Below are 20,496 nucleotides of genomic sequence, written 5' to 3'. Positions count from 1 at the left end.
CCCACGATGTGTAGTTGCGAACTCTCCGGTTCTTCGATTGCCGCTCGGCCCGTGATAGTCACCGTCACCGGACCTTTCTTTTCTTGCCGTGGGCGCTCCCCGTGCGCCGCGGCCGTCCCGATCGTTCTAAGGACGTATTCTTTCAATTTCTCATCTTGAATCAAGGCCTCGATCTGACGCTTGAGTTGGTAGCATTCGGACGTCAGGTGCCCGTGATCCTGGTGGTATTCACAGAACTTACTTCGATCCCTCTTGGCGGGATCCTTCGTGAGAGGGGTTGGACTTCCCAGCTTGTCACGGTGCAGAGCCAGGATCCGCTCCGGCTGAGTATTCAGAGGAGTAAAGGTCGAGAACTTTCGGAAGCTATCGACCTGTGGCGGCCTTGGCCCGAGGAGGGAGCGGCCGTTAGGGGCCTGACCTCCCTTATTCCTCCTCTTTCGAGGGTCGGGGCGATCTCCATCCTGGTCGTCGCAGCGGCGACTACCCTGTCCTCCTGACTTTCGGCCATCCCGGCCATCGAGATAGTCCTCGATTCCCATGTACGTGCGGGCTCTCGTCATCAGCTCCGCCATGTCACGCGGAACTTGCCCAACAATGGATTTGAGGAAGTCGCTCGTGCGTACTCCCTCGGTGATCGCCGTGATGGCGTCCTTATCGTCGAACCCTTCGACTTTGTGAGACTCCTCGGTGAAGCGGGCGAGGTATTGTCTCAGTGTCTCGTCTCTCCCTTGTCGGATGGAGATGAGGTGGGTCTTTGACTTCTTTTGCGCCACGAGGGTGGCGAATCGAGCAAGGAAAGCCTCTCGCAAGGCCCGAAAAGACGAGATGCAGTTTGAAGTGATGATGACAATGTCTCATAGTGTTGGATGTGGAAGTTTGAATCGAGGGTGGCGTCCGTCTGTCCTTGCATTGTCATCCATGTCTCATAGTGTTGGATGTGGAAGTTTGGTTCCGTCCGTCCATCATAAGGAGGGATGGACGGTAGTTTGAAGTTCCCCACACAAGGCTGCGCGAGGATTTGAGCGGCGAAGGGAGAGTATGATTCCTCAATCCCTCCGTACGGCCGTTGCCTCCTTGACTCCCTCATCTCGATGATTTGGTTTTGGAGGCTCTGAATCATCGTGACCATATCAAGCCCGTTAGTAGGGCCGACTGTTGGGGCCACGGGAGTCACCGGTTGGCGCTCATTGGACGCTTGGTCCACGACATTGGCCTGAGGCCGGCCGAGAGTTGCGGCGGGAAGCGCGTCCCTCCGAGAGTTGAGCCTTTGGCGGAGATCCTCCCCTCGGGAGTTTCTCTGCGCCGTCAAGCGCTCTCTAAGGTCCACGCTTGATGCGGGGCGAGGCGAGGTCACTCTTGGTCGAACCGTCCGGCGAGCGCTTCGGCTATCGGCCCCATCATCCACCAGGGTCGCTCTCTCCTCGGCGAGGGGCCGTGTCCGGCCGCCTCTTGAAACCGAGGGGGCGAGTCCCCGGGACTGTGACCGCACCTGCCGTCGCACCGGGTGTGAAGGATCGGCCAATGCACCATTGGACCTCTCGGGCCGTGTTTGGGCGAGGCTAGGAGTCGCCTCATCGGTCCTCGACTCCCCCACGTAGTCGGGGTCGGAGTCGTCTCGAGCGGATCGATCCTCGACGTCGTAGCCGAGGAGATTGGCGATGAGCGAGCCATCAACGCCGGGACGGTCAAGGAGCTCCGCAAGCCGCCGGGCCGTGTCCTCTCGGAGCTCGGCCTCGGGGTCATTCACCGGGTCTTGGGGCTGCCCTTCAAGACGGTGTACGAGGCGTCGGAGACCGTACCTCGAGCTCGTCGCTCGAGTACCCGCGGAGGTGGTGGGAATGTGACTCATCTCTCGAGAGTCGTAGATGTAGTGAAATTGGGGAAATGAAAGGGAGAGCTTGCTAAGGTCGGAGGTTCGACCCCTCCTTCTAGCGCCAACATGTTGTCGCAGTTTTTCGGACAACGATTTAGGAGCCCAAAGTGGTTAGACCCAAGGCCGGACCAAGTGGTCTCACTTCGGCTCGAGCGTGTCGGACTTGGTATCCCAAGTTGTCCCTTAGCTGTTTGTGGTATCTATCTCGTCCAGGCACCTGAAAAGCAAGCAGGAAAGGTGTGAACTACAAAGGGAAAACAGGGGGGTTGCCCCTGTTTACCTCTCCGACGCTCAACATCAGTAGGATTGAGGTGGTTTGTAGAGGGTTTAGTGTTTAGGGGTCGAGACTTGAGAGAAACGAGCGAGGTACGAGTTCGGCAGCGTTTCAGTACTCAAATTTCGTATTACCTGGACCGGGAGAGGGACCCCGGTACTTATAGGCGACCAAAAAGGGCATTTCGGGCACCCCTTTGTCCGAGGGCCGGCTCTGAGCCGGCCATGGAGGTGAAGGCCGGCACTGAGGCGGCCTTGGACGAGCGCCGGCTCTGAGGCGGCCTTGGACGAGCGCCGGCTCTGAGGCGGCCTTGGACGGGCGCCGGCTCTGAGTCGGCCGCGGGCGGGGGAGTCTCAGGACGGCCGCCAGCGTGGCTGTCGTCGATCTACCGGGCCGAGACGGACCGGTAACATTGAGTAAAGAAATATATATATATATATATATATATATATATATATATATATATATATTGTGTCAAAAAATACATATATTAGACATACATATAATTAAACTCTTAAAAATATAATATATTCATTGCCACAAACTTTTAAAATAAATATCATACATATATTAATATATTAAGTACCGTATATTTTACAAATGTAAAATTTAAGATATATATATATATATATATATATGTATATTTTTAATATATATTTTGCCACATTTTTTCCGTTCGGTTTTCCGTCGGCTTGTCGGTTTTCCATCGAAAACGGAATTTGAAAACGGCATATCAGTTGCCCTTTTCCACATTTTTTCCGTCCGATTTTTCGTCGGCGTGTCGATTTTCCGTAAATTAAGAGGTTCGAAACGGCTACGAAAACGGCATTTGAAACCTTGGAATCAGCCAACTTCTCAAACTACGGAACCAACTTCTTGCAGGAGCAAGGACCAATGTTTGGAAGACGAAGATATCTTGAGTCCTGGTTCGCGCACCGGTCTATCCTATATGTATCTAGTTTATTTGAAGTATCCTAATTGTAAGTTATATGTAAATTGTATTCGAAACAAACGAATACTATCTGGTATGTATATAGTGGCTATAAGACATGTTGTGTGTAATGAAAACAAAAAATTTCCCCGAAATTTAAGTTACTTAATTTATATGTCTTGTAGTTATTTACTAAAATTATCTTATTTATGCTTAATAATTATAATTAGTGTGTATGTTTTGTCTATTATGAAACGATAGGTGTGAGAGCGTCGCGGCTTGCAGGCGAACTACGGCTCGCAGGTCGTGACACCAATGGTGTAGCTTATGATACATAAAAAAGCACTTTTCTTTGCCATTTTGCCATATCGCCCGTCGGTGCAAGTCATGTCCGGCCTTTCCAACCGAGAGGCCCAACCCAGAGCGTGTGTCTAGTCTAGTGGACGAATATGAAAGAAAATAAGAAGGTTTGGAGGGATTGACACTCCACATGCCCCACTTTTATCCACCAAAATTTGGCTACATGAGGAGGGAGAAAAAAATAATAAATTAATCGAACAATATATAAAAACTATAATATTAATTTGATATATCGTCAATCAGGTGTAAAGTTATATCATATGTAGTCTCAATTTTCGTACAACCAACAACAGTATAACATTGACAAGAGGGGCAAAATCAATTGATAAAGCCCTCCACTCTTTCAAATGAGAAGAATGGTTCGAGTTATCGTGAGAATTGGTTAAAAAAACAATATATATCACTAAATTACTATAATTAATTGCCAATCTACTTTACCTTTTTCTAATAGACATGAAAAGAGATGGAGAGAAAGAAAAATAATAAGAAATGTTCAACCACGAAGATAGAGCGTTGAGACACGATAAGTTTGAGACATTGATGGAAGTTCGACGAGCGAGGAGGTCATATATGTGATTAAAATTCGCGGTAATAGTTGTGATCAGTAATGTGTATGTCGTACTTAATATTGCACCACACATTAAAAATAATTAGCTTTTCTTTTGGAGTGATACTAGAGGTCAAGATTATATTAGCAGTGCAAAACGAATGCGACATTATTGACTAAGATTACATAGTTTATAATAAATCCTAAGGGGGCATGCTTATGAGGCTTAAACCCAAAAACTCTCAGACGATGTATGTGTGAGATTACCACTAGACCAAAGTAGCTACCGCTTAAAAGTAATTAGTTTAAAGTTAAATATAAAAGATGTTGTTCAACTATTGTATTCTAAATATTTATGTAGTACCGGTGCATGGTTAAGAGTCATAAATTCGTCTCTAATTGGGATCAAATTGCTTATACATGATTGGAAAAATAAAACTGAATTAGGCTAAATAAGAAAATAAATAAAATTAGACCCCAATTATTTTAGACTTTTTTTAAAGTAATTATTCTACAAATTTAACAAGAAAATAGATTTAACAAACGAGATTAAATAAATAAATTTTTTAGACTATATTGACAAAAAAATCAATGATTTGGTCTGGTTTATGATCTATAATTTTTTTTCCTTATATGTCTACTATTTGATACAAAAGTATTGTCACCTAATTTAGAGGAAATGTCGGTATAAATACCTAATATGAAACATACACTTAAATATCTATTTTTTCGCGTAAAAAATATTTAATGATAAATTTTAATTGCACCGTTTAAAAAAATCGGACTTACATGTGGTAGCCTCAGATTAAACACAATTTAGTATTTGTTTTCCTTAAAAGTAGTTAAACATTAATAATATAATTCTTATAACAAAAAAATAATTAAAATACCTTAAATATTATAATTATGTAATAATAAATATTATTAAAAACGTTTTGAATAGAAAATTAATCAAGAATATTTATAAAAATTATATAATTATTAATTGATAAATTTTAAGAAAAAAAATATTAAATAATTTTTATAATAAAAAATTAAACGAGTATTTTTCTAAAAATGATATTATAAAAATACTAAATCGTTTCTATCATTAAAAAAATATTAAGTCGTTCATTTTTATAATAATTAATACAAAAATGATAATATTAATTCTTGATTAATTTAAATAAATAAATATTTGATAATATTATTAATTTTTAATTATATTATAAAATTCGTTTATAATTAAATTTTTATTATTAAAATTTAATTAATTTTAATAAAATATAATAAATCGTGATTAATCCGAGACTACCACGTGTATTGACGACAAACTTAAATAACTTCATTTAACGGTGCAACAAAAACCCAACATTAAGTATTTTTATTGTAAAAAAAAGTATTTAATTGTATATTTAAAAAAATATTAGGTACCTCATTAATTTATGTTTTCTATATAGTTGTTGGAAGTGTTTGTTCTCCAAGGAATATATATATATATATATATATATATATATATATATATATATATAATTATGCCTGCACATCAAATAAATATCTGCATTGATAAATTTATCTCACTTTTATACAATATATGTCAATATTTTTATTACTTTATGATTGAGTAAAGGAAATGCAAGTATATGCAGTCGGAAAAGTATTTTAAAATAGTTAATTTTAAATAATTTAAAAATAGTGGTTTTAAAGAAAATTAAATTGTTCACAGAACAATAAGAAATTTCCTGTAATAATCTATAGGCATCAAGTAAAAGTAAAATAATTGTCTACAATTTAAAAATAATATTTACAGAATAAATGTTTTAGATACGTTATTCGTGCGATTAGTTACAAAAAAAAAAAAAAAAAAAAAAAAAGGACTTAGGCAATATCTACACAAGTGGTGCTTGGATAACTCAGAATTCAAAAAGGACAGACCAAAGTTATAAATAAATATGGGCCTACTTGGGCCTATTTAGACATGGCCCAAAATGTGGTAGAGAGAGTGGGAGATGAGCTTTGTATCAGCGTAACGTTCAGGCTGTTTCTTCTTCATCATAAAAATGTCCACATAAAATAGAATACAAATATTCGGTGACATTTCTTCTTCCATTGCAATCAGGTAATCATCAATACTCACTTTTACTTTCTTTCTCTCATTCCATTATGCATTTGCATATTTGAATAGAATCAAACTCAGAATATATATATTTTTTCTGTTCTTATCAATCTTCTCTGAGTTTTAAAAATAATGTTCGGGGATCAATATCTTGTTTTCGATATCAGTCTCGATTCTTTAGCCTTTGATTGGTTTTAATACTTGTAAGTCTTGGATTTCTGTGTAATCTTCAAATAAATTATTTACATGTTCGCAGCGGAGAATCTACCAGCGGAATTTTTTTTATTTATTTTTACAATGGTTTTGATTCCTTTTTCCGGTGTATGAACTGGCTTCATTTTTTTTTTTGGGATTCCAATTCTAGAAATTTATGGGCTTCATGTTGAGACTCGAGAATTGAAGTATTTGTTTTTTTTTTTTTTTTTGCAGAATTTTATAGCTTTGAGCATAAGCCTATAATGTCGAGCACAGACAAAGATCATCCGAAGGAGGAAAAGCTCGACGGCGATGCTCAAGAGGAGCTAAAAGCTTCCGATACAAGAAATGACGATCACGTCCCCGATTCGGTCACAAACGGAGCTCATCCCATGCCTTCTTCCGATCAGCAGGTACATAATTGGTCAAACTCAAATTGGATTGTTGTTTCGAATTGTTGAATTTGGATTTTTAACATGTGTAGTAAATTCAGGAGGAAACAATCAAGAAAAAGTATGGAGGACTTTTGCCGAAGAAACCCCCACTGATATCGAAGGTATATAAACAATACAAGCTGGCTCTGAAAATATCATTACTCGATTGATTCTTCTTCCGAACGATTGAGATTCATACTATTGCTGTTGCTTCCAGGATCATGAGCGGGCGTTTTTCGATTCTGCCGATTGGGCATTAGGAAAGGTAAATGCTCAGAAATTTGATGATCCCCTTGAAACTTAGAGAAATGACCGGATGGGTAAAAATTTCACTTCTTTTGAAATTCATGCATTCATTCAATAACAGGGTAAACCAAAAGGACCACTCGAAGCTCTTCGCCCGAAGCTGCAGGTATTTGGTTTTTTCTCATTTTTTTTAAAAGAGCTATATAAAAACGTTATTATGTATAAAAATGTATGTGTATATATGTGCTAAGGCTTGTCTTTTATCGTGGCCGTGTTTGTCTCAGCCGACTCCGCATCAGCAAGTTAGACGATCTGCTTATGCTCCGGCCGGTGAGGGTGAAGGTACATAAACAACGGTTTTTTTTATATTTATTTTATTTATTTATAATCTTTATATATATATATATATATATATATATATATATATATACACATTTGGAAGTCAAAGACATTTCAGTTGATTCTCTATACTCTTTATTTTTTGCAGAGGGAGACCATGTTGACACGACCATGGAGGATCAAAGCATCGACGAAAACAACAATAACCACAACTCAGCTGCGTAGATCACGGTTCTGTGGTGTTCCGGCGAGATTTTCGAAAATGGATTTGGAATTCGTTTTGAAGATCAGTTGTGACATTCTATAGGAAAAAAATTTACATAAAGAGGCAGATTTAATCTAATTTTTTTTTCCCTGTACCTTTTTCTATTTTGATTTGATGTAAGATTTGCGAGTCTTGTCACGATGGCCATTCGTGTCTCTGAACTGAATAATCGACGAGACCCCCCTTATGTTGAATTGAAAATCTGCTGGTTATGTTTTACGTTGTGCATTCCGATACAGATAAGTCCGATCAAAGCGACGTTTTTTTTTTATTCTAGCTTGGAAGATATAATTTTTTTTGCTAATAAAGATTAAAAAAAAAAAGAATTCTCTCACGAGTTATTGAGGAAATTAGCTATCACTCAAACAGTAGATAATTTGTTTTATTAGTTTTGTTATTATAACACCCCTTTTTAGTGATGGAACAACAAACAATGGCCACACAAAAATGATCTCTCTTTCTATTGTATCTTCGTCTCTGGTCCAACCAAACACAGGTTCACGTCAAGGCTGTTCATGCTGCCATGGAAGAACAAGAAGAGACCTCCTCATCGGAGCCACAGCCACATCTCTACTTCCCGTTTTCCCATCAAACGCGCTCTCTGATTACAAGGTATGATATTCATAAATAAAAAAATAAAGAAATTAGAAGAAATTCCAAAACTTTCTATGTCATAGAGTATATAATTTTACAGGACACGTTGGAGAAGTTTCACCCTTCGAAACCAGATTGGTACGAAGAGTTCTACGCTTCGGTTATGAACACAACCACGAAATCCTACGAGGCTGAGGTCAGTTGATCTTGTTGGTCAAACCCGAAATATGTCTTTTTTTTTTTTTTTTTTTACTTGCATTGCTTAATGATGATGCGTAGTTTGTTTCCGCAGATTGCTGGTTACAAATCCGAGCTATTTTCGAAGCTGAGAGGAAAAGCTCGAAAGGTGTTGGAGATCGGCGTGGGGACGGGTCCTAATATGAGTTACTACGCCGGTGAAAAGGACGTTCAAATTTACGGCCTCGACCCAAATGAGAAAATGGAAAAGTACGCCCAGGCATCGGCTATCGCCGCTGGACTTCCGCTCCTAAATTTCAAGTTCGTTCATGCAGTACGTCGTGTCATTTGTTAATAATGGCTTTACTAATGCACTGCACAATATTATATAGCACTTTAGTCCTTTTGATCATAAAGGGGAAGAAAAAAAAAACAGGAGAAGAAATCCAACACCTTAACATCTTAAAACATATAAAGGCTTAAACAATTTGTTTGTAATTGCAAAAAGTTTCATTTAAACATATTCGTACTAGAAATTTATCTTAAATTGTTCACCATTTATTTAGTGCTTTTAGTTTTAGGGTGGTAGTAAAATTTAGTTGGTTTTTGTTTTATAAAAATATCAAGTTTGTTCAGTCGGAAAATATGTTATAAGTTTCTTAGGTGATAGATTCTATTAACAAAGTTCGATAGTTATATGAAAAGACTAGAATGTTGCAAAACCAACACTGACACACACACATATATGCAATATTTTTTGTAACTAGGTCGGGGAGGTTTTACCGTTCGATGATGCCTCTGTTGATGCAATTGTCGGAACACTTGTGCTGTGTTCTGTTCAAGATGTTAGCATGGCATTGCAAGGTAAACAAAAAAAAAAAAAAATCACTCATTACCATTGCTTGGAGTATTTTCTCTATATTTATCTTATCCACATTCATTTCATAGAGGTGAAGAGAGTACTCAAACCAGGCGGGATTTATCTCTTTGTCGAGCATGTGGCCGCAAAAGGTCGCTTCTCACAATCTGTTTCGTTTATTTGTTTACTTATTTATGTATAACGGATGTCCGATATGGTTTATATTATGTTGTGATGCGATCGATCGCAGAAGGAACGAGTTTGAGATTCGTGCAGAGTGTTCTCGACCCGTTGCAACAAGCGCTCGCCGACGGGTGTCACTTAACGAGGGAAACCGGAAAGCTCATATCGGAAGCCGGGTTTTCAGATCTCAGGCTCAACACGGCTTTTCTATCCAATGTTCCTCTTATAAACACTCATGTCTATGGAATAGCTTACAAGTGAAAATACAAGACCAGGCATGATGAGAAATTTTAGGCAATAAACTTGTTGGTTTTTCGCTGAAATATAGGTTACATTCTTTGTGGACATCTCAGAACTATTTTTGTTCCGACCTGAAACATGACCGGCGAAAATTGAAGTTTAAGGTGTTAAAATCTCATGCCGGAAAGATGCAGGGACTTAAAAAAGTTAATATGGTCACCGGTTATAATTAATTGTCAATTAATTTGGAGATGAGATCTTACTATAGCTATTAAAAAAGGCACAAAAAATGGGTTTCTCCAATCGTTCGTCGCGGGTTCGAATGATATGCTCAGATTACTCCGGGTAGTTTTTCTGCCCATCGTTCTTTCTTGGCCATAAGCTTCTTTTTTGTCGAGTTGACTATGGTCTTGTTTGCTGTTTCGGCATGTCCATTTCCTTGGGATTATGGGGGGTCGACATCCTTAGTTTGATTCCACGATTGAAGCAGAATTGTTTGAATCTTTTAGAGATGAACTATGCCTCACTGTCTACTACGATCTCTCTTGGCGTTCCATGCACAGTTGATGTTCTGCCAGATAAGGATTGCACGTCGGAATCCTTTATCGGGATGAAGGCCCCCGCTTCGACCCATTTGGAGAAGTAGTCGGTCAGGACCAAAAGGAACCGTAGTCCGCCTGGGGTAGCGGGCATTGGCCCGACGATGTCCTTTGGACACTTTTCATAAAAGGGTATGGGGCCGTGATTGATGATAGCTCGTTGGTGGGTTGTTTAATGTTCGGGGAGTGTCGCTGGCATTGGTCACGATGCCTTGAATGTCTTTCGCAGTCAGAGAGCATTGTGAGGCAGGAGTATCCTTGTCTCCTTTATTTTGATTGCGAGGGATCTCCCTCATGCGTGACTTCCGCACCCCCCTTCATGCACATCGACGAGTATTTGCAAGGACTCGCTTACTCTGACGCATCTTATTCTTAGGTAGGAGTCCAAAAATCTTCTTTTGAACAAGACTCCATGGATGATGCAAAATCTGGCGCTTATAAGCGCTTTAGTTTACGTCTCTTTTGGTTTCGGTCGGGACCTTACAAGTGGTAATGTAATTAAAGATTTTCTCTCTCCAATCCCCCCATTACATAGTCAATATTCTATTAACATTAATGAATCTGGAAGGTTGTTTGATCGTTTTCACCAGTATAATTTTTTGAGCTTGGGATCCGAGGTGGATGCTAGGGTGGCGAGGGCATCCACGGAGGTGTTTTCCCCTCTAAAGATGCGCGTGAGTTTAAATTGATCGAATTGTTTTGTTAGCTGTTATTCAAGTATGCTTCCATTCGGCCATCTCTTGTTTCGAATTTGTCGGTGTATTGGCCGACGACAAGCTGCGAGTCGTAAAATGCATGGACTCGCTTCGCGCCAACGGCCTTTACCAGTTGTAGTCCGGCAATGAATGCTTCGTACTCATCTTCGTTGTTTGAGGCAACGAAATCAAACCTGAAGGACTGCTTGAATATTTCTCCGTGAAGAGAGGTCATATGTATTCCCACTCCGGCTCCCTGCTTATATGAGGCTCCATCTACTTTCAAAGTCCAAGTGCCGTCGGATGCTGTGACTTCGGGGTCGTGCTCAGGAAGTCGGCCAAAACTTAAGATTTGGCACATCTCCTAGTCCGATATTCGATATCGTATTCACTAAGTTTGACAGCCCGATTGATTTGGACTGTGCAAGGAAGTTCTAATTGGTTGGTTAGTCATTACGACTATGGCATGAGACTGAAAGTAAGGTCGCAACTTTCGAGCTGCCATGACCACTATCGGTCGCTGCTCTTCGCGCTCTTCTCTGACCAACAACCCACTTCTTGGAAAGCCTTTTCACATTTTTCATTCCATTCGGACTTCTTGTTTGTTTTAAAAAAGTTTGTAGAATGGAAGACATTTGTCGGTCGAGCGGGAGATTGTTGGAATCGATCTAGGGTTTAAGAAAATAATTAACGCTTCGGTAAGCGGCGGAATTTTAAAAATTTTCTTTTACAAGTAAAAACAGTTTTTTACTATCATAGACAAAATGCAAGTACATGTAATTAAAAACTAATATGAGCTAAGAAGTTTACTAACCTTTCTTGAAGCTTGATCTTTGAGAAGCTCTTAGAAAGTTGCGACGCTCGTCTCCCCTCGCAGCACGTCTCTCTTCCTTTCCTCGGCACCTCGAGCAACCACGAAAGTTTCTATCACTAAATCACTCGAAATAAAGGAATTAGTGAGTGGGCACTTTTAAACACTACGACTTAAGAACGAGTCTTGAAGTCGCAGAGCTAAACACTAGGTCGAGTGAGGACCTAGGTGCCAAAACAAGAAAAATCGAAAATAAACTAGAGAGAGAGAAGAGGGGCGGCAACCACAAGTTCTAGAGAGAGAAGCTATCAATCTCTAACTTATGTGGAATGAGAAAAATGAGAAGAATGAGGCTCCTATTTATAGGAGAGGTCTTACCTTCAATAAGGTAGTTTCCTCTTCTATAGAATATCACATATTTATGAGCCAATTTCCTCTTTTCCTCTAAGACATACTCGGCCAAGGTAGGCTTCATTAAGCCTTGGATTTGTTTCCTTTTTTGTTCCTTGCCTTGCTTCTTTCTCAACTTGTGTGGCCGAATTTCCTTATGGCAAGCATAGGAAATTTGTTTCCTCTTTTTCTTTTGGCAAGTATCTTGATACATTTATGCACAAAATATTTTCTCTTGTCTCTTGGGTGGTGGGCGCCTAAAACAGTTCTAGAAAGGCCTTCTAGAAGCTTTTCCACTTGTTCATGACAACATGAAAAGGCCCATTAAGAATTTTCAATAAAATTCTTATGAAATGAAATTAATCCACAAGGCCCAATTAATCATATTATGGCCGAGTGTTACTTGTCATCAAATGACCATGTCAAAAAATTTATTGACATTCATTTCATCCTATGTCTCAAAAGACAAAAATACCCTTTCGACAATTTTCGTTCTTGTTTTGACTTAGCTTCCAGTTTAACTATTCCTATCGATGTGATTCGTGACAGTGACCTCATGGACCCAAATGAACAAAGCTTGAGCTAAACACTTGGACTCAAAAGTTCACAAACTTTTTCCAAGTTTAGTTTAATGCCAACTGACTCCACTAAAGAGCTGACACTGAAAATCTCTCGGTTCAAATGAATTTATTTTCTGCTCAAGAATTCACCTAATTATAATGAGCGGATCCACTGAATATTATCTATGCTACCCTTCATGAATGTCATCAGCTAGTCGGGATTTACTAAATTACCATTTTACCCTTCTAGCTGTTATTTCCTCAACTCCTTTGTCGCTTGTGAATAAGTTAGAAACAATGTATATGACGAGGAGCTAACAAGTCACATTGTTTCATCCAAAAGAGTCAGGACTCAATTTGGACACTGGCCAGTTCATTTATTCACACTCCAAGGAACAAAGCATGAGGTGACATACATTGCATTTCAGCAATCTTGTACATGAATTCCATATCTATGAGAACTTCACAAAGTTACTCATGACATTCTCACAACTTATTACTTCACCAATAGGCCCTGTTCGGAATCACATAGTGAGTCCGAACTCTGACTTTCTCAAATGAGAATACTAAGCTGTGAAATGACATGTCTCATTTCAGGATTAAGGTAAGCATGATGCAATTCATACGTAGTGACTTCGAGACATAAAAGGTTAAATGGTTTGTTCTTATCTTGTCTCTAGAAGTGCACTGGTCAATTCAGTACCTTCGGAAGATACCTAGAAGAACTATAGAGTCTCCAACTCTCAATGCCTCATAACCAGACATCATAGATTCTTCTAACAATCATACTGAGGTCAATAGTCCTTTGACCCTTAGATTGCGAATATATCGTTTTAAGCAAACTACGAAGAGTTTGTTCATGCAAATCTACATTTGTCTCTTCGTAAGTTGTTTAGTTTGTTTATGGACTAAAGACTAAGGTTTTATCATAAAGCTTCAAACAAGGAAGATTGAATGAACGTTTCAACTTTTTATTAATGAATAAGCAATTACAAGCAAGAGTCTTCGTAAGACTATATGACATCAAATGTACATAAATAGACACTACTACTCTTCTTGTGGGCACCATTGACAACAGAGATGAATTGATTAAGCGCGGCTATTTTGTAGGTTAATCTTTGTACTTCCCGTCTAGTTCTTGTGGTTTGCAGTTCTCGTAAGGCATGTAGCTCGTCCGGGTGTGCTACGATTCATCTTTGAGTTACCAAATAGCTGAAGAATTTTCTGGAGGACACCCCAAACGAGCACTATGTTGGATTGAGCTTCATTGATACTTATTGAGTATCTCGAAACTTTCTTCCAGATGCCATATGTGATATGTGTCTTGTAGAGATTTTACCAACATGTCGTTGATGGTTTTGCCTATCATTTATGCCAACATTTCATTCCCTAACTGTTGGTTGGTCGCACCGGCGTTTTTTAGTCCGAAGGGCATTACTTTGTAGCAATAAATCTTCGGTCCGTTATGAACGCGACTTTCTCTTGATTGTTGGGATGCATTATGATCTAGTTATATCCCAAAAAAGCATCCATGAACGACATCATCTTGTATCCCGATGTAGCCTTGACGAGCTGATCGATGTGAGGCAAGGGGAAACTATCTTTCGGACATGCTTTGTTGAGGTCAGTGAATCGATGCAAACTCTTCACTTTCCATTTTTTTTTCTTAACTACAATGGTGTTGGCTAACCAATTCGAGTATTTTACTTCGCGAATGGACCCATCACCAAGAAGTCTTTTGACTTCGTCATTAATTACTTTGGCTCGCTCGAGACCGAGCTTACGCTTTTTTTGTTTCACGAGTTTAAAATTAGGATCGACATTGAGTTGGTGAGATGCGATGTCGACACTAATACCCGGCATGTCTTCGGCAATCCAAGCGAATGTAGGTTTGTTCCTTTTTCAAGAAGTAGATCAATTCTCGTCGCAGGCTACTTTTGAGCTCGGCACCAATCCCGACACATTTTTCGGGATCGGTTCCGTGGAGCCGTACTAAAACTGTCATTTCAATACCTGGAGAGTCCTATTTTTTGAGGTGTACTACCTCGTCATCTCCGGGTTCGTCTTCTTTTGTGGCCGGTCAAATGGTCATTAATTGTTATTGACCCTCGGTTGTTTTTCGGCTTTCATTTTATAGCTACTCATGTAGAAAATCCTAGTGGCCTCTTGACTTCTATTGATCTCTCTGATCCCGTATGGTGTTGGAAAACGCATGAACTGATGATAGGTCAAGGTATATCCAAGGCCTTCCCAATATGATGTTGTATGGAGAAGTCAGTCGAGGACAATGAAATCGACGATCTTGTTCACGCCCTCGGCCTGAACGGGCAACTTGATCGTTCCCAGGGAATGAGTCGTTGGGCCGTTGAATCTGGTCAGGTTGATCGATTTTGGGCTGTAAAAAATCGAACAAAAAATCGGATAACACCGACATCCGAATCGATACGAAATCGAAATCTGGAGCCACGTTAGATAATCGAAATTCTGATTAGGATAATTGATCCAATTTCAAAAATTGGACCAGATATCGGTTTGGATTTTAGGTAAATTCGGATATCGGTTATAAAACTGGTTTTTTATTTAAAAAAAATTAAATTATAAAAATTAAACTTGTGTCTTTAAGTTTATTCAAACATCACGTTTCTGGGAAAAAAGAAAAAGACCTCACGAATTTTAATTTGATATTTTTTTTTACAAGTTCATTTACTATTTATTTATTAAAACTATTTTTTTTAGCTTTATGTCATAATAAATAGATGATGGTTAAGTTGTACTATAACTTGATTATGTGATCTTTCAAAGTAATGTTGTTAGTACGATTTCAATTGTATGTTTGCGTTATTATGATTATATTGTAACTTATAATTTTATATTATGATATTTGCATGTTTAGGTAGTTCGAGACGAAACGTATGGATTCGTGAAGACGGTTTCATATTATGATATACTATGAGCTATTATTTTGGAGCTTTATATGACTCGTTTGTATCGTATTTTGATCATTGTAATAGTTTTAGAATTGGATATGAATTTTAACAGGATCCGGAATTTAAAGACTGGATAACCGAATTTTGAAAATCGAATATTGTTCGAATATTGGATTTAAGAAACCCGATAACCAAATATTTGGATAACCGAATTTTGGTTTTAGACCAAACTGGATCAAATATTGGACCGAATTTTTAAAAACCGAAAATTTGGATTCGGACATAAAAAAATGTCAAAAATCGAACGAAACCGATCCAGTTTCAGCCCTAGTCGATTCCCTCTTGATCGTGGACTTGTCACATTCATTCTTCTCAGAGTACTTTTGAAAATTACATCAATCCAAGTGCCATTGTCGATCAAGATTCTTGTGACCTCACAGTTCTACACATCTAGTGCTATGATTAACGCATCGTCGTGAGGTCCGACCAAGTTCCTCGATTCGCTTTCCAAGAAAGTGATCAACATATTACTCTCAAGGAAAGATTGGTGAGGTCCATTCTTTAGTTGGCGCTTGTGCGCCTTGATAGAATTGATTGATTCTTTGCAGTATTTCAACCAATCGATGATGAAGCCGATCCTTTATTTAGCTTGGGCTTGCAGAGCAGATTGATTCTCCCCATCCGGTGTTCCTCGCTTTGGGGATGGATTCCCTCTGCCACGTGAGCTGAAGTTCTTCTTCTTGGGAGGGATTCCCTCTACCCCTCGGTCTGGCTCGGATTTATTCTCGCGGGGAATTGATATCCCAAGCGAACTGGGGTTACCGTAGTCTGCTCAGTTTGAGTATGCACAGTCGAACTCGGATCTCCAGCCAGCTAGGTGGAGGGTCTGGACTGATTTCTTCGGAAGGATGCACCGGGGCCGCCCATAAATGGCGGGGGCAAACCGTCTAGACCAACACAAGCTGCCAAAGCGGACGCTTCAGCGACATTAGAGGTGGTTCCCAGGTGAAAGTTTGGGTATGTATCGATCTCTCATGCCAAGGTAATCTGGATCTCGGTAAAATCTAGGCTAGTATCGGGAGGGAGAGTTCGTTTTGTCTCTGCAACTGTGGTCGTATGTCGAACCAAACCTAATGTAGTGATCTCACTTTTCTTGATTTATGGGACGAGAGCATGTGGGAGCGAAGTCGTGATGCTGTCCAACCGAGCACGAATGATTCGGTTGGTCTAATCTTGACTATTGGCTCTCTTCAACAACATCTCCAAGATCAACCTAATTCCAGAAGGAATTTTGGAGTCCGATTCGGAACAATTTGGTGATATGGTCATTTTGAGAATTTTTTTGTCGAGCTTAGCTCGTTTCTTTCTAGGTTGATCTTTCTGATCTGTTTCCCACAAACGGCGCCAAATTGTAGATGTCGTTTCTGAGCCTCAACAATCACAAAAAAAAAACATAGGGATTTAAAGTGTTTGATTTGATTTATTTTTAATTGTGAATCTCATAAAGTCGTCGTATGGAAACAAAAATAAATTATATAATAAAGAACACTAAAACTAAATAAGAATAATAATGATTGTATTTATAATCCGATCTCAATTACAAGAAGCCGAGCTCAATGATTTAAAATTGAATGACGAGCTCGGAAGTACAATTGAGAGAAAGAGAGAGATAAGTGATAACAAGGAAAAAAAGTGTGTATTTCTTCATTTTTTTAACGGAAGAAATAAATTTATATGACTACGAGATGTGATATGCTCGGAGACATGTGCTAGCGACTTCGTCCTTCATTGCCTCTCGCTCTGTCACGTCGCTTTACTCGATTGAACTACTCTGTAGAAGTCGTCAACTCTCCGGCCTTTAGGGCGAGATCGCATGTTCGACTTCAGCTTCGTAATGATTCCTAACAAAAATGGTCCGAGTTTGTAACAATATACGGGCCCAGCCCAAATACAATCTATTTTTGTATTTGTATGTGTTTTCTTTCCTATATGATTCAGTATATTTATAGAACACTGTATCCGTCGGAGTGCATAATTTTTTTTAAAACGAAAATCGGAAACCATATGAATCCATTGGAATTCCGACGGATTTTGGCGATTTATCTTTTACTATCGAATCCAACAAATTGTCATGAAATTTGTTGTGCTCGTAAATAATCTTCAACATGTGTAAAAAAAAAATGCAAATATGAAGAAAAAATAACGCACAATAAGAATCAATTTAATGTTTAGTACGAGAAAGAGTATGATGTGGTTGTTGAACTTTCGGAATTAAAATTGGAGAATGTAAGAGACAAAATGAGATGGATGAGAATATGGTGAAATTTCTCGGATGTTATTTTTTATGCTCGTATCGAAAAAACTGACTTTCAAAAATTCCATGAATATTGCTTTTTAAATCGTAAGCGTAATTTTATTATGAATGAAATTATAAATAACTAAATGACAATGTAAAGTAGTAAACAATAAAGTAAAATAAATGAGACTACTGTTTAAAAAACTATTGACCGTTGGTATTTTGTGAGATTAAAAAAACGTGGTATGTATTTGAAGAATAAATTTTGAATTGTCGGTATGATAGATAAATTCTTTTAAAGAAGTTGATAGTGAAAAATAAGTTTTGACGATGGAAAAAAAGTCTAAAATATATGAAGTTATATATATATATATATATATATATATATATATATATATATATATATATATATTTTTTTTTTTTAAATAGAAATCTATTATTAATCACAAACGTTCTTGATTAATTACAGACTCTATCGAAGGAGGAAAATCCTCCAATCAAACGAGTTTATTGTCTATAGAAAGAGCGTAAGTTGCTAACCCATGGGCTGCCATGTTGGCTTCCCTATAGATGTGAGACAACTTTACTCCTGGAAAGTTAGACAATAAACTAGATACATCAGACAAAATGGAACCAAACTCATTCTTGAAAGAAGATTTCCTCTCCAAAGCTTGCACCACCGTCTTAACATCTGACTCCACAAAGTGGATAGGCAGAAACACTTCCAAAGCCCAAGATAAGCCGTAGCGGAGAGCGAGAGCTTCAGCTTCTTTGACCGTGAATTTGCCTGGGAGATTTTGAGCCAATGCAACCATGACTAATCCAGAAGAGTTGTGAATAACAGCTCCAACTCCTACAAAATTAGAAGATTTTGGAATTGAGGCGTCGACGTTGAGCTTGTAGAGAGATCGCAGCTTGGGGGTACCCATCTTGCTTGGGAGCGGTCCTGTTTGGGGTCAGGATCGCTCGGCAAGCTAACAGAAGATGAGCGTCTGGACTGGGCAGACTGAAATTCAAGAAGAAAATTTGACGTCCACAAGTAATCCGGTAAGGGTCCTTCTTAATGTTTTCAAAGATCCTTTTATTTCTTGCAGTCCAAATAGATCAGGAAATGCAAAGGAACAAAGAGAAGTCTTTTTTATTAAGAGAAGAGTGGACCGAGTGTATGATGTCATCAAAGTTAAGATTATAAAGCGACTTGAAACTTAGCTTAATGGTAGAGGTCCTCCAAATTTCTTTTGCGAATTTGCAATGAATGAGGATGTGGCCTACTGTTTCCCAAGGTCCAGAGCATATATTGCATTTTGGTGATTGAATGATCTTGCGTCTGTAAAGTCCACTGGCAGTGGGTATGGCATTATAATATGCTCGCCAAATAAAAGATTTCACCTTATTGGGAACTGTTTTAGAAAGACATAAAGAAAGAAAAAAAATTGTTTATTAATACTCGACACAGACTGACTTCCATATGTATTAGCTAGCAACTGAAAAAATTTAAATTTTATTGGGAAGAAATATATTTAGGAACAACTATACTAGAATGCTAAGGATGAACAGATACTAAAAACTTTTTTGTCCCTATGTTTTAAAAAATTTGTAGTAGGTTCATTTAAAAAAAACGTAATAAATTATATGAATTTGTCAAGCACAAAATAAAAAGGAAAAAAACAACTAAAGATCAATGCATAATCATTGAATATTTAGAATTGAAGTACCTTGAGTATGCCATAATGTTCTCCACCATAAATGAGTTGAGGAGGGGTCCGATGTGGATGCCTCTTGAGGCCGAAGACTGGCTAATTTGTAACCTGATTTAACTCGGTAGTTTCCGTCAACCGTGTAGTGCCAAATTAATTGGTCACTATTATCCCTTAGACTCAAAGGAATAGCTTGAATTCGTTGGACGTCTAACTCACTGAATAGATGATGAAGCATATGCGTATTCCAATCTTTATTATCCAAACGTAAGTCGGATACACATAGATTTGACCCTTCAGGTATACAACTAATGGGTCTGAATGTAGGTGAGGTTGGTATCCATGGATCTGTTGCGATATTGATACGCATACCATTTCCTATCTTCCATCGGAGACCTTTCTGTAGTAATTCATTTCCCCACATGATGCCACGCCAAACTATGGAAGGGTGATGTCCAATTGATGCTGATTTGAGGTTGGTATATGGGAAGTACCTGGATTTGAAGATTTTTGCGAGGAGAGATTGGGGATTGTCCAGAATTCTCCAAGCTTGTTTAGCCAGTAAAGCTTGGTTAAAATCTTCAAAGGAACGAAAACCTAATCCACCATCCAGCTTTGATCGGCATATGGATTTCTAATTTTTCCAGTGTAATTAATTTCCTTTGGATGTAAAGCCCCAATAAAACTTAGCGATTGCTGATTCAATGTCGGAGCATATAGACTCTGGTAGTTTGAAGCAACTCATGTAGTAAATGGGGATTGATTGGATCACTGCTTTTAGCAAAATTTATTTCCCTGAAAGTTATATCGATACAGTTAACAAGATTAGAACCATAACATAAATGTATGTAATTATAGATTCAATATATGCAATATGCAAGAGTATTACCAAATTAGTATATCAGTGCA

General features: G+C 38.8%; 3 protein-coding genes across 4 annotated transcripts; 2 read left to right on the top strand and 1 right to left on the bottom strand.

The window, feature by feature from the left end:
• Positions 1-5,968: 5,968 nt before the first annotated feature.
• LOC149402999 (uncharacterized) lies at positions 5,969-7,795 on the top strand. 2 transcript variants are annotated; one of them, XM_089609606.1, is made up of 7 exons: positions 5,969-6,083; positions 6,510-6,688; positions 6,769-6,831; positions 6,927-6,974; positions 7,077-7,121; positions 7,240-7,297; positions 7,443-7,795. In XM_089609606.1, the coding sequence occupies exons 2-7, from the start codon at positions 6,539-6,541 to the stop codon at positions 7,517-7,519; spliced, it is 441 nt and encodes a 146-aa protein (XP_089465732.1). In that variant the 5' UTR covers positions 5,969-6,083; positions 6,510-6,538; the 3' UTR covers positions 7,520-7,795. The 2 variants fall into 2 exon arrangements, with proteins under 2 accessions (XP_089465732.1, XP_089465733.1); XM_089609607.1 differs by having other exon boundaries at positions 5,975-6,083; positions 6,520-6,688.
• A 171-nt stretch (positions 7,796-7,966) lies between these two features.
• Positions 7,967-9,775, top strand: LOC149402998 (uncharacterized). The gene is made up of 6 exons (XM_089609605.1): positions 7,967-8,171; positions 8,254-8,349; positions 8,446-8,664; positions 9,098-9,194; positions 9,279-9,341; positions 9,440-9,775. Exons 1-6 carry the CDS (start codon positions 8,007-8,009, stop codon positions 9,631-9,633), a joined length of 834 nt encoding a protein of 277 aa, XP_089465731.1. The 5' UTR covers positions 7,967-8,006; the 3' UTR covers positions 9,634-9,775.
• Positions 9,776-14,941: 5,166 nt separating this feature from the next.
• On the bottom strand, positions 14,942-18,819 carry LOC149402997 (uncharacterized). Its single transcript, XM_089608598.1, has 2 exons — positions 18,431-18,819; positions 14,942-15,062 (listed from the first exon to the last, which is right to left on the bottom strand). The coding sequence occupies exons 1-2, from the start codon at positions 18,817-18,819 to the stop codon at positions 14,942-14,944; spliced, it is 510 nt and encodes a 169-aa protein (XP_089464724.1).
• Between the last annotated feature and the right edge of the window lie 1,677 nt (positions 18,820-20,496).

Source organism: Urtica dioica, chromosome 3 (assembly GCF_054948205.1).
Source record: "Urtica dioica subsp. dioica isolate 48M chromosome 3, U.dioica_male_clone48M_v1_H2, whole genome shotgun sequence".
NCBI lineage: Eukaryota > Viridiplantae > Streptophyta > Magnoliopsida > Rosales > Urticaceae > Urtica > Urtica dioica.
Note: the sequence above shows the minus strand (reverse complement) of the source record. Positions and strands in the feature narration are given on the sequence as shown.

What these genes read in the sequence shown, in the direction of transcription:
- LOC149402998 (XM_089609605.1), top strand. Translation starts at nt 8,007, where the DNA reads ATGATCTCTCTTTCTATTGTATCTTCGTCTCTGGTCCAACCAAACACA. An exon ending in ACGCGCTCTCTGATTACAAG is followed by an intron (nt 8,172 to 8,253) that starts GTATGATATTCA and finishes ATAATTTTACAG; the next exon opens with GACACGTTGGAGAAGTTTCA. An exon ending in ATTTCAAGTTCGTTCATGCA is followed by an intron (nt 8,665 to 9,097) that starts GTACGTCGTGTC and finishes TTTTGTAACTAG; the next exon opens with GTCGGGGAGGTTTTACCGTT.
- LOC149402997 (XM_089608598.1), bottom strand. Translation starts at nt 18,819, where the DNA reads ATGGGTACCCCCAAGCTGCGATCTCTCTACAAGCTCAACGTCGACGCC. An exon ending in GCCAACATGGCAGCCCATGG is followed by an intron (nt 15,063 to 18,430) that starts GTTAGCAACTTA and finishes GATTTTTTACAG; the next exon opens with CCCAAAATCGATCAACCTGA.
- LOC149402999 (XM_089609606.1), top strand. Translation starts at nt 6,539, where the DNA reads ATGTCGAGCACAGACAAAGATCATCCGAAGGAGGAAAAGCTCGACGGC. An exon ending in CCGATTGGGCATTAGGAAAG is followed by an intron (nt 6,975 to 7,076) that starts GTAAATGCTCAG and finishes ATTCAATAACAG; the next exon opens with GGTAAACCAAAAGGACCACT. An exon ending in TCCGGCCGGTGAGGGTGAAG is followed by an intron (nt 7,298 to 7,442) that starts GTACATAAACAA and finishes TATTTTTTGCAG; the next exon opens with AGGGAGACCATGTTGACACG.